This window comes from Lepisma saccharinum, chromosome 2 (genome assembly GCF_977018435.1).
Source record: "Lepisma saccharinum chromosome 2, izLepSacc3.1, whole genome shotgun sequence".
Lineage (NCBI taxonomy): Eukaryota > Metazoa > Arthropoda > Insecta > Zygentoma > Lepismatidae > Lepisma > Lepisma saccharinum.
Window position 1 is genome coordinate 8,644,736 of NC_139230.1, and position 17,785 is coordinate 8,662,520.

The window sequence follows — 17,785 nt, forward strand, 5'->3', positions numbered from 1 at the left end:
CTGGAGCGACTAACGAAAGCAAGTCTCTGCGCAAGGAGTAACTCGAGAGGACTTGACCAATGAAGACGTGCGAGGGAACGGGATTTCGTGGAAGGGGAGAAGTGACTGCAGTTATACCCTGTGCCGCAGGGGCGGTCCGTGAGTTTTACAGCAAGGGAAGCACATATCGTCAGAAATGTTAAAAAGCATCATTATTATTATTATTATTATTATTATTAACGCCTTATTTATGAATTTTTCTATCTCTAGATTGTAGAATTCTTCTTCTGCATTTTCATTCAGTTTTTGCAGCTTCTCAATTACTGTCCTTGGGTATTTCTTACGGGTGTGCGGGATCCCGAAAAGTCTGGAAATACCGAATGGTCATTTTAAAAAGTCGTTAATTCTCGACGTTTTCTGCATTGTAAGTTTCTGGAACTTATCGGAAATTGTTAGTTTTTAGTCCAGAAATGCAAAATCAATAACTTAAAATGAAAATGACGTGTAGAATTCGAGATTTCCAGAGCTTCGGGAAATTTCGAACATTACCCGTCCCAAAAATTTCCCGACTTTGTCTGGAAATTGCGAATTTTTCCCGTCCCGAACGTCGGGATTTAAAAAATGTCCCTTCCAGACCCGAAATATTCTGTTCCGCACACGCCTAGTATTTCTACATTAACTGTGAATTCGGTGAAATGATGAAAAGATCGTTCAACTCTAGCACTAGACACAGGAATTGTTTAAACCAACTTAACTTGAAAAATTCAAAAAAAGCTTTCTTCAAGTAAAACTCCAATCGAGATATGTTAATATGAGGAATAAGCGACACTTAATTCACTTCTGTGACGAGCAATGTCAAATGTTGATCAACTTAATTTCCAAGAATAGAAAATGTCTTCAGAAAAAAAATTTTGCGTTCTTTTTATGAACTAATTGTAAAAACTTTAATTTTTTTTCATTCATTATCTCCAGTTGGGACGGTTGATTTTTTGCAAGTTTATTCTCTGCAAATGTTGTCAGGAGAATTTCATCGTGGATTTGAGTTTGCCGATGACACTGTGATGTTTAAGTAAATTGTTCATATAATCGAAACCTGAACTCCTCCACACACCCTTTTTATTTGAAAATAAGTCCTCCCGGATGGTAGAGTGGTAACGTTGTCGCCTTGAAATGAAGGGATACAGAGTTCGATACCCGGTGGAGGCACATAAAGGTTTGGATCCAACTTTAAACTGTAGGTCCAGCCCCGATTAGCCTGTCTACGCAAGAAGTGGGCTTAGGAGCAGAACTCATTTGAAAATTAGACCCAAAATCAACAGTAGAGTTTTAATGCTTTTTTGCAACCACCTATATTCCACATTAGTCTGGATTAAAATGTGGAACACTTTTTGCCTCTATTACACCAGGTAGAGTCTAAATCGGACATTGATCTACCACGTGAAATAACCCCTATCTTCTCTTCCTAATTTCTTGATCTCAAGCACTGGATGAAGATTGTTTCCAGCAGCCACCTACTCTCTCCCGGAATGAGTTCTGTGGATTCATTCCCTTCGAGTCAATTGAACCGCACTGATTAGGTCTGGTCAACTGTTAAGTATGATTTTTAAACCTATGTTTTTCATACAAATTCCAGAAATTACGCACATGAAATTTACTGGGATAACTGACAACACAAAATTCGCTGTAAATGAAGAAAAAATATTACAAAATAATTTATTTTAGGCGGATTTAGTTCGAGAAAAACTGAGAGACTGGAATGAGTGGCCGTCATGCGTTCCCTACGCCGAAGACAGCCGAAGATCTACGAAGAATGCCGAATGCTCCCTTCCCCTTGCCGAGGGTGAGCGACACGGACACTGATAGGACGTCTGCTACGACTGCTACGACGAGGACACACGTCTCGCGGTTTTTACAGTAGCCCTTACAAGTAGATATACGACTGACTACATAAGAATAGTTTGAATGAAACTAAAAATAAATTGACCACAGAAACACAGTTAATACTTCTACATTGTAAGGGAATGACTCATTCCCTTCATTCCATGGAATAACCGCCCATGCTGTGCCGGCTTTCTATGGAGCAAGGCCGCGCAAGAGCAAAGCAGTACACGCTGCTCGAAGGCTGGTAACTCAGGGTGGCTGCTCACTGGGAATTCCTTGAATTGGCTCCGGGAATTATCCGTGAATTCTGCTTGAATTTTTCTCCGTAGACGTGAAAAATTGCAACTTTTATTAATTCAAATCCTATTGAATTTATACATATTTATAAATGGCCTGAGGCGAGATTTTCACAGTTTAGTTTTTATTTTTATCGAGGAAGGAAAATAATGTTGTGTGAAAAATAAAACAGAATTCTCTCGATCTGTTTACTTTGTCCTTTGTAGAGCAATCTGACAGATGAAAGATTATTGCAAGATAAGATTTCTTGAAGATGATTAGGTAGATTTAAGTTTGAAATTCGTACACAATTAACAATTTTTCGCAGGTTAGAATATATACCATATCATGTGTGACTTGTGTTTGTAGATGTATTTCGAGTCTGAGTATGTGAAATGGCAAATGTAAACTAAGGACCTCAAACTAAATATTTTAAATATACTGTTTAATTAAATTAAATTAGAATTTTTGGATACATTAAAATCACACAGACACTTCATATTGTTACTATATTTGTGTGTGCATATCAGTGGCGCAATCACAGTTGGGCAGAGGGCATTGCACCCCCCCAACCTTGAATGAATATCAATTCTAAGGAGGGCAAGGGGCAAACATTGATGGCCAAGGGCACCTGCAGAGGGCACAGAGGGGCCAATGATCCCCCTCGATTTCAAATTGTATGCAAATGAAAATACATTTCATAAAATTTTCTCGCTCGCTTTGCTCGCAATACCTGCTTTTCTTAGTCTCGTCAAGTTCAGAGCCGTAGCTAGGGAGCAGGGGGAGTTGGCTCTGGCCGCCGAACAATCTAAATGATAAAATGTAAATGTAAAAGAGAGAATACCTTGGCGCCTCGTGAAATTATTTGAAAAAAAAAAAAATGGATTAAAAATTTCGTTGTTCGCTTCACTCGCAATATAGTTGTTTTCTGTAATGCACTGTAAATTACCAGAGAGAGAAATAAGACTTCTCTTAATGGATTTTGTCTTAAATGCATGAACAATTATTGGGAGGAAAAGAAGCATGCACATTTGAGAGACAATTTATATATTTTTTGCTGTTGGTTTGTTATGAGGGGGATGAATTGATTATGTAATGAATACAAATAATAGACCTATATGCTGCACTTTGTACTTTGAATACGTACAGAATTCAGTGTTGGCATGTATTTTCTTATTTTACATCACTCCATTTTGAATATGTGTAAAACATATGTTGTACGTGGAAGTTATACATGTACAACAAGAATAATATTTGAAATGCATTTATCATGCATTTTCTGCCATTCAAAAATACAGTTTGTGTACTTGTTTTCCATAATTAATGAATGTGAAATTTAACTTTTTTTTAAAAAATGTTTAAAATCATTTGTTCCAACACAAATGCTTTGACACTACCACCACTACTACTAATAATAATAATAATAGTCATAATAATGCCATTATTATAATTATTGGTACATTTATCCTGGTACTTGCCTCCCCCCCCTCAGACAAGAGTTCGTGGTTGCGCCTCTGGTGCATGTGTGTGGGTGTTGAGAGGCGGTAATACGCAAGGTTGAAGTAGAGAAAACATCTGCTTGTGGCCTTGAATTTTTTGAAAACTTGCCTTGAAAACCGGGAATTATACTTGAATTTTATCATCGTCCTAGAGTAGCCACCCTGTAACTACAGTCGCTCCCCCTCCCCCTCCCCCTTCACGCAATACCGTTCCCTTTCGCGTGTTCGTTGGTAGAGCCGTCTCGCGTCACTACTTGCGCAGATACTTATTTTCGTTCGCTTGCTTCAGAAATAGCCGGGACAGGGTATACCAGCCTTTGCAGCAGCGGGTACTGCTACGCGCCGCCCCTTTACAGTTATGCGCGGCCTTGCTACAGAGATTCCCCGGATAGAGTATAGGTTGGAATGCTTGCTAAGGCGTGGGTGTTCCTTGTATGGTTGTGTCTCTTCATCTAATTATTATTTATTACCACCATTATCGTTGTGATTGGCCTAAACAAGCAAAATAAGCGTCTTAAAGTAAGGAAAATAGACAACCACCTTTTTCAGTGCGTGGCTGTGCGTGTGAAAGACTGCTGCTTTCGTTTGCATTCAATTCTACCAGTAGGGTTTTTGACTTGATGCAAAGCCCCTCTTTCCTCAAGGAATAACCTCACGGAAAGAAGTTTCAAACCGCCAGACTTTCTATTTGCCACTGAAATGAATTTCCTTGTCCTTACATACTTTCCTTGAAGTGAAGTAATTGCTGCTTGTATTACTTAAACATGACAATTCAAATCCAATGATTTATTATAATTATGAAGAGATGTAATTAGCAGGAGATAGGGTGCAAACTCCTCGAAATATTTCATGTGCATTGAATTCTATTCGACTATTCTATTACCCTGGAGGCTACTCTTTCAGAATGAATAGACCATGCTGTTTCGAGGGAGGGAGAGAGAGAGAATGAATGTAACATATATATCCTATGGTAACACTATTAAGCCTTGTTTCCATGTTTAATAAAACACCAAAATCTGACCAAGGCAGAACTTATTGTAAAACAACACACCATAAACAGAAAGGTTCAGAGTCTGAGGAATATCGTGCTATAAGGTTGAAACGTCACGTTTATAGTGTATTGTTTTACAATAAATTCTGCCTTTGTCAGCATTTTGAGTGTTTTAATATATATCCTGAATTCGATGCCCGAAATAGACGTATTTTTGTGTTCTACCTACTTTAGCCTGCTATTGGTGTTTTGGCTGCACAACACACTCCATCGGCAGGGATCTTCAGTTCGAATTCAAGATAAGGTATGTGTGTTTCTTCGCAGTTGTTTTCTCATTTTCATGAATTATTTGCACGTTCAAAGCAAATGCACAAAAAAAAAGCGAACACGCAAACATAAAACATGCGTACAAGCATTAGTTCTTATCTTTGTAAAATGATTCATTATGTCTTTAATCAAAACATTTTCAATAATTTTAAACAGAATTTTTTAAAATTGGATTTCGTTGAATATTACAATGATATATATAGTAATTCTGATAATATCATTTGTATCTCAAACTTCTCTGATATTGATAGACAATGAACTACGTACAACAGGGGTGCCCATCCCCCCCAAAATCATGTCATGCGTCCTCCCCAAATCATATCATTCGCACCCTCAAACCATATTGTCATCCCCACAAAGTATTTAATTACGACAAGGTGTCTACCGGAAGTAACTTTTTTCTTAGCTTTACTGAACACTATACTTGATCTGCCCCTCCTCTCTAAACAGGGGTTCCCATCACTCAAGACCGCCTCTAAAATCGTTCATCATAATCCCCCCAAAATAGTTTGGATGAATACGTAATAATTGATGTCTATTTAATTGAAATACCTATCACACGGAACTGGATGTCTAGTTGGCGCTGAACTAACTTTCTAGGTAGCAATCATGGCCGCCTGGCTGACTGCTTGACTGGCTTGGAGGAATAGGACATGTTCTAATTGCTACTTGCTTTCCTCGACTGGAATCTGTGGAACAGCCAATCAGAGCAAAGTTTCGCCATGTGAAGATAATCTGTGAGTGTGCAAAGGAGCATTTTTGTCTGTGGTTTCCGAGTGTTACTCCAGCAATGTATAACGTATACAGCATGAAAAGCGCGTTGAGTTATACCATCTATGTCGAGTGCACGGTGTTTACTTTTGAAACAACTAAAATATGCTTCCATGCGTGTACAATAAGCGTTGTAAAGTATGTATTTGAGCAGCTCTATTGTTTTGTACCTAATGTGTTATACGAAATGTTATTCCTCTCGGTTGAATAGTTATCGGCTTTTAAAAATGTGAAGTGATACATTGTTTACTTCTCACGCGGCCGCCATTACAACTTCCCTCGTATGGGAACAAAAGTCTATCGACAAGTACGCTGATAAGTATCGTGTGAGGCGAAAACTAGCAAATTGATAGCAAGTCCAGCGCCAACTAGGATATACCTACTGGAAATCCAGTTCCGTGTGATGCGGGCTTTAAACTCTCCATAATTTTTAATTGTTCGATTTTCAAAAAAACTTAAATCTAGCACATTGATTGCTTAAATGTAGTAAATTAATTATGTAATAGTGTTTGTGAGTGGGTTTATAAAACTTACAATTTGAGTATTTAACACAAATTGTTACACAACTTAAGATAAAGATAGAAAATTCAACCTTGGCAAACCAAATAACATGCTTCAGCCGTATAACCGATTCAATTGTTTCACGAGACGTTACAGAATCCTAGCTAGAAATTCTTAATCTCAGGGCGATAATATAATACGGTTCCCCTTTCAAAGAACTCCCCCCCCTCGCCCCCGTTTTCTCGGGGTAAATATAATTATTTTAGTAACCCATAACAATAATTACGTGGATTTTATCTTCAGTGCAAATGTAACTTCTTAAAGTAAATTTTCCTGTGACAAGTAGTTAAAAATGCAAATTCGATATATTTTTGTTCCAAATGATGCACCTGCTTTAAATTAAGCAGTATACCAACGTTAAGCATTATATTTTAAGAAGTGATGTTTTTAATGAATATGGAGAATATCGCTTTATGTCTTGTAATGCAGCTATAGTAGAAAACTTCACATTCACCTAAGCAGGGTGGTATTTGTAGGGGGGAATGGGGGGATTTCCCCCCTCTGCTTGATAAATTTTATCCATGGGGGCAATGTTATATGGCATAAAGTCATTATCTAATGCAGTCCCTAGACAGTCAGTAGAATTCCCCCCCCCCCACTGGAAATTTCTTAAATACCACACTGCACCTAAGTAAAGCCAAACACGCATTCTCTCAACACATTATTGCGAGCGAACCGAGCAAGAAATTTTTACATCCATTTCTTAGGATCCCGAGATATTTAGTACTCGTATTTTCCAGCTTCTCTTTTGGCACGTTCGGGATCGAAAACGTGTAGATAATATATCGCTAAATACAGTATCCAAAATTTAATTTTCGAACTCTCCCTCCACTACAGAAATCCCATGGCAATCTAAGATTTTACACTTTATCAAGAACTTCCTAAGTCCTCCTTTAAATTTAATATTCAGTCCTACCACCAAAATTTCCATTCAATTTTAGACTTACTGTTGATATTGAAGAGTGTATATTGCCTCCTTCAAAAAATGAATTCTCAGTCTCCACACCAAAATTTCCTCAACAGTCTAAGACAATAGTAGTACACAAGAATTGGATACCTCCTTCAATTTAATGCTCAATCCCCCTCTTAACTAAAATACCCGCCATAATCTAAGACCTAGAGTTGGATACTGTACCCCCCCCCCCCCAACGTTTAATTCAGAACCTCCCCCAAAACCCACGTATCAATTAAAGCCTAATATTTAAGAGTTGCATATTCCTTCCCCCCTTTCGATAATACCCGTAAACACTTTCATTCCTTCATTTAATGGATCAAATATGGTGCATTTAAGGCGTACAGTTTTTACATATAGTCCTCCTCCGTAGTCGAGCGGGTAAATTAGTTTATTTGGAATGGTCAAATATTGAGGGTGAAACATGTATTACTTTGTTTGCCTTTTGCCGAGGGAGGAATGAATCTTGTGAATATAGAACTCAAATGCCAGGCCTTACGTATTCAAGCTGACACGCAGACATTGATTCAGCATCCACTCAGCCTCACAAGTAAAGTTTTGAGAAGTGCTTTGGACTATATTTCATTAGAAGCTCCTATTGATATTACTAGACTGGTAGACACTTTTTGGTATTTTAAGTCAACAATAGTGGATATTAGTTATGCCCTATTACAATCTCCGATATTAACAATACCAGTGACATCGGAAATATATCGCAGACTATGTAAATTAGAACAACCAACATGTAAAATTATTGAGCAAAATCCCAGAATGAAGTGGAGAGAAATATGGAATAATATTCAGGCTCACCATCTTACATCACGAATCCGATCAGCATGGCATATAATTGTCCACCAAAAATTAATCACTGGAGAGAGACTCTATGATTTTAAATTAATAAATACGCCAATGTGTGCCAAATGTAATGTATCTGATAGTTTAGTCCATAGACTGAGTGAATGCCAAATAATAGAAACATCATGGTTTTATATAAGGAAACTTGTGAGTACTATTTGTCGAACATCAGTGTATAACATCTCTGTAGATATTCTTTTATATCCAGCTTTTGAATGTTATCCAAAAACAAAACGTAAAAGTGTACAATGGCTCTTAGGACACTATGCCTATTTCCTATCGACATATCGGCAACCAGATTTTAATATACAATTTGTAAATTATCTCCATCAAGAATACCACAGGATACCTGACTGTAAAAGAAATAGATTGTATGCTAATTTTCTTACTGTAATGTTTACTTGCCCAATGAGTTGAAATGTAAATTGCAAATGTAATGCAAAAAATTGCAAAATGTAATAAAAAAGAAAGTGGTTAGCACATTGCGCTGCGATGCCAAGGGGGGAAAAAGAAGAAAAAGAAAGCGGGTTAAGGCGTTCACTCGTCTTGAGATCGTTCGCTGCGGGACGGCGTAGGTTCGAATCCGGCTCTGGTCTGAATTTATTCGGCCTACGTATAGGGCCGGTGGCAACCCACCATCGTGAGGAAATTGGGGAGCTCCGAGTGAGTGAGCGTAATCCGGTCGAGACGACCTGCTATAACGGCTGGGGATACGTCGGGCTGACCCCCCGACTATTCCAATACTGGTTGCAGATCTCCACGCTTAGAGGTGACGAGAGAAATTGTGGGAGGGAGACCGGCAGTCGGTAGGTATGCCCAGGCCCTTCGTGGGCTGTTGCGCAAAGGATTATTATTATTATTAATTTTTACATATATTTTGGAAATATATATAAATGTTGAATTTTATATTATTTGAAGGGGAAAAAATCCCCCAAAAAATCTCGATGACGCACCTTGCGCCATAATCCCCCTTCCCCCTTGTGGGCCGACACACCTGAACTACAGAGAAATTTGTGTGATGCCATGAACAACATACATGTAGCAGTATAAAATTATTGTTGTTTAGTATTAGAAAATCATGGAATTTATGATATTAAAACCTGCAGATGTGATATTTACAGAAAAAGTTGAAATTATAGTATGTTTTTAAGGGAGACAAGTATTTTAATTTCTAATATGAAAATGCCAGCAAATTGAATTTTTTTTTTACTTTTCACATAAAATGAGTATTACTACTGATAATATAAATCTAAATATTTTCTAATACGATCCTGTCATACCGTGGATACAAAGACATGGCCCGAACATACATGTCCCATACAATGTTTTCAGATTTCAAAGCAATGAACTCACCTTGGCAGATATCAAAGTTTCCTGTTGTTATTTGTCAATTTATTTTGCTTGTCAAAAATCAAAAAACGGAAAAAGACATTAAAATGTCTTGAAATCAAATTTCGTGTAGTGAAGTATATCATAGTAACAGCTTTGCAAATTGTCGTGGATATAATTAAGTTATTTTATGTGCATTATCATCTACACACCATTTTAATGGTTGGTGTATTCGTTACAATGTTTTCATAAGTTCATTTTTACTAGTACATTTATGTTTTTTCTGCATATTTAAGGGAACATTTGATGTATTTTACTAAAAATTTGACAAGGAGAAATTAGGTTTTTCAGAAAGCTTCTGTGTAATTTCTTTGTCCTAAATTCACATTACGTACAATGACGTTCAAAGATACGCGTATCTTATTCGTTCAGTTTTATTTTCATTGTTACGATCAAATATTGAAACAAGAGCTTCGTCAATGGTACATAACCATTCCGGTAAGTGCATGTGTGGCTACTTTATAATGACAACCTTAGCTGATGGCATTGCACTGATTGAAACGATCCCGGAGGTCTGGAGGGTGAAGGTGCCGAATATCGCGATTGTCTTGCTTAAAAAAAGGGCGGAGGACAAGGGGTCAACTGCAGAGGAACCTGTGAGGTGTCAGTAGAACTTCCAGCTCAGAAAACAGCACTGCAAGATGATGCGTGTAACAGGTTGCGGATATCATCTTGCCTCTGATGTCTGAACTCATCTTTCTGCGCTGAAAACTGATGCTTTAGAGAAAGGTCGCCCAAGCAGTGACCTGCGGTCCATCTCCGGGTCACCATAGATTCTTATGTGTCCTTAGTTAATGCTTATAATACATACAATTTTATCTTGTGGCATTATCTTTAGATTAAGTATAATGCATAATCAAGTACAATCTGTCTCGGGAATCTGTGGAGCAAGGCCGCGGTAGAGAAGGGGAGAAAGCGAGTGGGGGAGCAAAGCAGTGCACGCTGCTGCAAACTGCTCGTAGCTGCAGCTGCATTTTCCCTTCATGGACTCGCTTCGCCCCACGTGTTCATCAGTCGAGCCCTCGCGAGTTACTTGCGCAGAGACTTGTTTTCTTTGGCTAGCTCCAGAGATTCCCGGGACAGGGTGTAGCTACTTTCCCTATCTTTAAAAAAGTTTGAGCGCCTTCATTTTACAGTGACGTCAGATCTCGAAAGCTCGGAATTTTCTGCAAATCTCGCCTTGTCATTAACGCTAGGGAGTCTCATCATTGTTCACCGCCAATAAAGCTTCAACTCCATTCATGCTTCAAGATTTGTTATCCGTTATACAATGTGCACGACACTGTTGTTATAGACACTGCGAATTTCTGGATTTTGAACCAAATGGGGTAGGATGAAAAGACAGTTTCTTGCAGTAGCAGAGCGTGGCGAGGAAGACGATGAAACTGTGAACAATACGTGTAATGAGATAGACTTCAGGAATTACATTACTGAAGAGCAAGCATTCGCAGAAGCAAGTAAAAAGATTTGCCTGCTTATTACTGCGTATGAAACTTCCTGTTATATTCTACACCTCAAAGTTGCCATGGTGATAAGCCTAAGCCCGATAAAAAGGTTTTCTTACTTGTTAACGCAAGTCAGCATCGTCCATTCTGCCCTCGTTTCACTTCGGTGCTCGAACAAACTGAAAGGAAGAGGCGCAGGGAAAACTCTTCAGTTCAATGTAGCACTCCCTTAATTATGCCAGTCGAGGAGGTGGTGGAGTTATAGAAGAAGTTTAAATTGTTAGGTTTTGATTGGATACTTCAGCCAAACTTGAAATTGCTTCATATTGAAGTGATCACAAGTATAACTTTTCATATGATAACATCAGTAAAATAAATATATTCATAGGCGGTGCCTGACGGTTCCAAGTTTCATTCTAGGTTGTTTGGGAAAAAGCACTTAAAATAAAAAAATGCAATTTTACAGCAGACTGTTATTTATGTTTATTATTTTATATAGCAAACATTACAGACATGATATATATGTTGGATCATCACTGTTTAGAAACTTTACACACGTCCAATATAAAATTGTAATATTTTCTTTAATTGATTCAGACTTAAATGAAAGCCACACAAAATCTAAGTTTGAGACTTATATTCCTTTTCATGAACACTTTATCGTTATCATAATCATACTTATTATTTCTATTCCCATATTTTCTGACGACTAGTAATATAATAAACATTGTAAGCTGTTTGCAACGTTGGTTATTTATTGATTAATTCATTCGTATTGTTGTTAATACTACTTTTTCTTAACTGTTTGTGAGAACCTCGCTCATGAAATTACATGTACAGTTACGATCAGAAGTAGCCGGCTCGACAACCGAGCACGTTAAGCGGTCAACTTTCGATCTCTCCACCGAAGTTCTCAGGTTCGAGTCCTGGCGTTAGCATGGGCGTTCTTTGTGAGTGTCCTCCATCAATTTCATCTAATCATCACTTTTCTCATCGTTGCGATTAGCTAGAAGTGAAAGAAAGGCGACGTAAAATAACAAAAATACAATATACGAGCGGAAGTGTGTTGGGATTCATACTGGAAGCCAACCCATAACACACAATTAGTACATTACATAAAGTTTTAGAGTGTATGATAATGAAAGGAACAATCAATCAATCTTTCTTGTGACGGAAGGTTAGAGAAGGATTAATTATCAAAGATTCCAGCTCGGAATGGTTAGGAAACAACTGAAATTCCTACAATTTATATTTTTAGTGAAATATAACCTTACGGGTTGTCTGTCAGTATGGGGTGTAATTACAGAAAATTTGGAGTGTATTTTAACGATTCCACAACAGCGCTAAGTTTCTCTTGATTGTACAAACATGTCGGAGAATTTATAAACATCTCATTTTTTTTTCAGTTTAGCTATAGAATATTGATGTGCTTTGCCGAAATGTGATAAATATTCGTAAAATAGTTTAGACAGGTCCAAGGTCCAGCAGAATCTTAAGATTTGGCTAATATTTTATAGGCATGGTAGCATATGTTTGCGAAAACGCAAGAACGTCCATCAGACAGACAGATACCATGTGTGTGTTGCATTCCAAGGCTGTGCCTATCACAAAATGCCTAATATAACAATATTCGAAACTTTTTGTGAGGAGTGTGTGTGTGTATATATGTATATGTGTATATATATATATATATATATATATATATATATTCAAATATTCATGTCACCATATCTGGAAGATCATATTTCTAGGAATCCTCCAACAACGTACTCGTACCGCCTTTCCTGTCAAACAAACAAATCTATGGTAAAGATACGTGGTGCTGAGTTTGCGTAAGGCAAGGAAGGGCTTTACTACAACATAAAAGTGATGAGTCAAGTTGAAGTGGATCTCTGCTTATCCTTACTTATAATTTCCCCAGTGTGCTGGGAACCTTGTTAATAGTTTCGTCACAAATGACACGCTTAATATGCCACATGCGCACATGGATACAGTGTCGCGGGGGAGAGTTCATTATGAATTAATATTCTCCTCATGAGTCTCTGCTTGTTTGTATTGTGTAGTACGCTTTGGTGACAGGCAGCCTGGCTTTTGACACCCGTGGCGTAACCATATAAGGGTGCCAGTGTCTAGGTAGTAGCGGAGGTTTTCTTCGAATCTTTGGTTCCATACAATTATATTACAAGTTACTTCTCTTTTTCATTAGTTTATTTTTCGAATCGTATTTACAAAATTGCGTCAACTTCGGTTAAGGTTGCCAGTGGCTTAAACCACAGACAAATTATATTCACTTGTCTGTGCTGAAACGCACGAGAACTCCGTTCCGGCAAATTATTGTGGTGCTCGGTTCCTGCTGCAACTTTGGACATCCATTTTATTTATTTAAGACACTATACAAAAGTCTATCCATTGTTACATTAATTCTTTTACATAGCAGATGAAGAGGAAAAGAGGAAGTTTTTGTACTAAATTTGTTTCCTGTCAGTGGGCGATCCGGAAATTTAGAAAATAATTTTCTGAAATGACAGACGTGATAGATCTTGTGTTTATATATTTACTTTCGATGTAATAATAATAATAATAATAATAATAATAATAATAATAATACAGACCATTGTTATTTTAATAGGCATTGATTATTATTATTATTATTATTATTGTGGTGGAAGTAGTAGTACTCGTGTCTATTTATTTGTAGTTGGCGTTCCGGCTGTTGACTGAAACCATTTTAAGCACTGTGCCAGATGCGCCATATTTGTACGTATCGTGACATTTTTTGTTGTAATTTTGTAGTTACTGTACACACTTTAGAAGCTAATAGTGATCATGAAGATGAACGATGATTAGTTTGTAGGTTGGATTTATTTAACATCGCATAGATATAATGTTACTTCCTCGACGAAAATGATGAGAGAGCACAAAGGAAAGAAAATATACAGAGAAGGAAAGGGAAGTAAGTGCCCGAGGTCTTTTTTAAAGGGTATTATCTCAACATTCGCCTTTATAGGCTGAGGAGAAATCACAGGAGAAGATATAGACGATATAGGTAAAATATAAATTCAAATAAGCATCCATGTCTTATCCTGAACTTAAAATTCAGAACTCCTAACAACACAGCAGGTTACGCTAACCGTTTGCCCACTATGGTGATTAGTTTAAATTTGGTGAGTCCATTTCCCGTATTTTGGAAATTATTAATGCTGTCCATGTTAAATATTGCCTAGGCACCGAAGTTGAAAAGTTGACTTAGTTGATGGACGTGAAGAAAGTGATGAACCCTTACTACTACAAGAAAACAATTTTTGAAAGGGATGTAATTTACATTTAGTATCATATTTCAGATGAGATGTGATGAGAGTTTTTTTTTCTTTCTGAAAACCCCTACTTCAAACAAAAAAAGTTGCTCTTGCAGACAAATTGATTTTGCCATGTTGGAAGTGATCGCTACTTACTCAGTCGCGATCGATTGACCACTTCTTATAGCAAACATCATTCGACTGGCAGTGAGTTTCTCCAAGAAGTGGGTGTCACTTTTAAGTGAGGAACTTCTCAACCGAGTTTTATGTACTCACATAAACTATTGTAGGTCTACTGTCTCTAGTGTGATAAAAAGCTATATCTCGATATTGGCATTTTTAACAAATTCTTTACCTACATTTCATTTAGCACGAGCAACACATATTACATGTTGTTATATGTTATTTATAGTTCAATGTCTTCTCTTCTGTTTGAATATCCACTTCGTTTGATATCATGCCATGAAGACAGACACGTGCTGAACTGAAAGTAAGGCACCCCCATACTTGTATTGCGTTGCATTTTGGTGTTTTTTTTTCAATTGTGATTGCATGAAGTAGATTAAAGGGCAAACACAGCGGACCACCCATGATCTAGTAGAGACTCAAGCTTCCGAAGATAACACTGAGATTCGAGCACTCGACAACCGAGGCGGCTATCGTGGATGCGCTATAACTGCCGTAAATGGTTGTAGTGCGATTAGCATCACGCCAAACTTGCGTTTGATCCACAGGTTATCTCCACGTACTCCTCGCATACGAGACTGATTCTGCGAGCAGGCAGAACTAATACATACTAGTTTGGATCCCACTTTAAACTGTAGGTCCAGTCCCGGTTAGCCTATCTGAGCATAGACTGGACTTAAACTTTAGCAATTGATCATGACACAGTGATTATTTTCTTGCAACAAAGTGCCATCAGATTTTAAGCTAACAGGCAATCGTGCAGTAATTTTGTTTCAACAATACTTATTCTCCTGAAGTTCGTTCATTTGCAAGTGGACTCCCTAACTTCAACAATTAGGAATTCGTCTTCAGTGACTAGAATTTCTGACTGATCTTCAGGGACAGGAATGACAAGTACTAATGACTTACCTCATTAATTCTGATAAATCATATGTTACAAATTCCGCCACTTTTTATCTCAAGAGCGATAAATTAGTAGTTTGATAAGAAGTTAAAAACCCTTTGCAAACTTTGAACTGCAAATGCTTTTTGTTATCAGTAAGCAGACTTTCTCCTACAGTAACGTAGGTATATTTGCCCCACCTTGTTCTGTATCTGTTTTGACTCGCAACACACCAAGAAGTTTACATCACAATAAGAGGGGTGCTTTCTCTTTTAGTGTATCTGAAGTTGTGCAAATCTGAAATCATGGAGCAAAATTTACCCCCCGTAAACGATCCTGCATTATCCATGTTGATGCAACAAGTGCGACAGAGTTTGATAACGCAGGTGAAATATTCTGAAGACATATCCGATGCAATCGTGAACACTGTACTAAAGACAGTAACTCATGCCGTGGTGGAGGGGCCAAAAACTACACGAGAGTATTACTTGGAATGCAACCAGCACTTGCGCGAAGAACTGACGGAGAAGAAACATCTTATCCAGGAACTGGAGAAGAAACTGGAGATTTTGGAAGGGACTTCACAAGTGGAGAAGGTTGTGCAACACAGCAACGGAATTCAGAAGTTGGAGCTTTTGGAAGATAAAGTGAGAGCACTGAATGGACTTTTAGTAGGGCAAAGTGACGAGAGCAATTCTGGAGATGATGGCACTATATGTTTAGATGAAGTGGATTCTTCATCAAGAAACCTAATCAAAACCTTGACATTTGAAGAAGGTACGTGAAGTTCATTTTTCATTTGCACTAGCATTCTGAAGGAGAAGTAGATTTTTCAATAGTTGCTTGTTTTTCTGAATGTCATATACCTTCATTTTTGTACGTGTGTAATTCCGATATAACTTTACACGCGCATTTTACATATGAATCTAGTTCTAGACATGTTTATAAGCGCTTACTGAACAGTTCTCATGACCGAGCTTTCCTATATGCTTACGGGGCCTTGTTTGGTGCTCTTAGCATTATAATTACTCCCCTAAATACTTAACGTGTTACTATTCATATATTTCTAATGGGTTCGGATTGATATGTTTAAGTCCGCTTTATGCTCAGATAGGCTAATTGGAACTGGACGCACAGTTTAAAGTGAAATCCGAACGACTTTGCAATGACTTCACATCTTGTTAGGTTTCTGATAGCCTGATGCTTTCCTTCTTCAGCACGTGTATATAGTATATAACATTTTCCTTACAAAAAAAACTTCAGGTGGAAGCAACTTAGAAGCGTGGTCACTTGTGCAACCAACTCTTCATAACATGCATCATAGAATATTAATTTCTAAGACTTTACGACGTACAAATTAGTTTTTTCACATCTCGTACATTTGTACACACATTTCCAGCATTCTCATCGCATTCCTAATCCTCCCGTAAAACTTATAAAAATCAATACGTAATCAGAGCATAGACTTGTACGTGTTTCCTGGTTCTTACGTGCAATTGAAGATAATACATACAATTTTCATATTATTGTCCTTACTTTGCCATTGCAAATGCCTTTGCCATTTATTCCCCTAAATGTGCCTTCATGGGACGGTGCTGTGCACGGGGAACTTGACCTTTACCTTGCCTTACTTTGCCATTGCCCTGCTATGTCATTGGAAGGAAGCGGGTCATTTTCTGAGATGAGAGTATATTGATATTTTCGGTATTCTCAATTTCTCGGTATTCTTCGAGTTTCCCTTTGGTCTTCTATCATAAGAAATGCTTGCACATAGTGCCATCTTCCTATTCACTTTTATGTTATTTTGTTACTCTTAATTATTTTTATATTTTTTTGCTTATTATTATTGCTTTTTCATTGTTGACAATTTCAGTGTAAAATGGCCACTTGTGCTGTATCTGGAATTTTCTCAATAAATAAATAAATAAATATCAGATCCTCTCCGATGGCGTAGTGGTAAAGTCGCCGCCTTGCAATCGACGAGTCCCGGTTCGATACTCGGTGGAGGTACATCCCTCTCTAAACTGTAGGTCCAGTACCGATTAGCCTTTCTGTGTACATTAAAAATTAACTCAAACAAGCAATCAATATACTATCGGTTAGCACAATACACTGCAACGCAGGGGTCCCGAGTTCGAATCCCGGCCTGGACATGGGTGTTCTTTGCGAGTGTTCCTTCATCAATATCATCGCTCATCCTCAGTGTAACCCTACAAGTTTTGCGGGTTAAGTGGTAGAGCAGCCACAGGCTGAACTTCGCCATGTTTTCTAATGATTTCTAATGTCGCAGTTAGCCAAAAGTGGCAGAGAAGTGACGTAAAAATAACCTAATCCATTCAATCAATCAATAAACTATCGAGTTTCTACGGGGAGGATTTTTCATACTGTTTCCAGTTCCTGCGGATGAAAGGCAGCTGGAGCGTTATGATGATCACATCACCACCGAGGACGAATATAGCGTGATACTGAAAAAGAACAAAAACTTAAACCAGAG

At 37.9% G+C, this 17,785-nt stretch overlaps 1 protein-coding gene across 2 annotated transcripts in view; it reads left to right on the forward strand.

Moving 5' to 3' along the window:
• Positions 1-17,785, forward strand: part of LOC145983907 (1-phosphatidylinositol 4,5-bisphosphate phosphodiesterase delta-4-like) — a 207,290-nt gene that overhangs the window by 30,187 nt on the left and 159,318 nt on the right. The window contains exon 1 of one of the 2 annotated variants that reach the window (XM_083117020.1): positions 15,582-16,068. The exons of the other annotated variant lie outside the window; for it this stretch is intronic. Within the exon in view, the coding sequence (XP_082973146.1) occupies positions 15,597-16,068 (472 nt within the window). The 5' untranslated portion in view covers positions 15,582-15,596. Of the gene's footprint in view, positions 1-15,581; positions 16,069-17,785 lie in introns of those variants that run through there. 2 annotated transcript variants of the gene reach the window in all.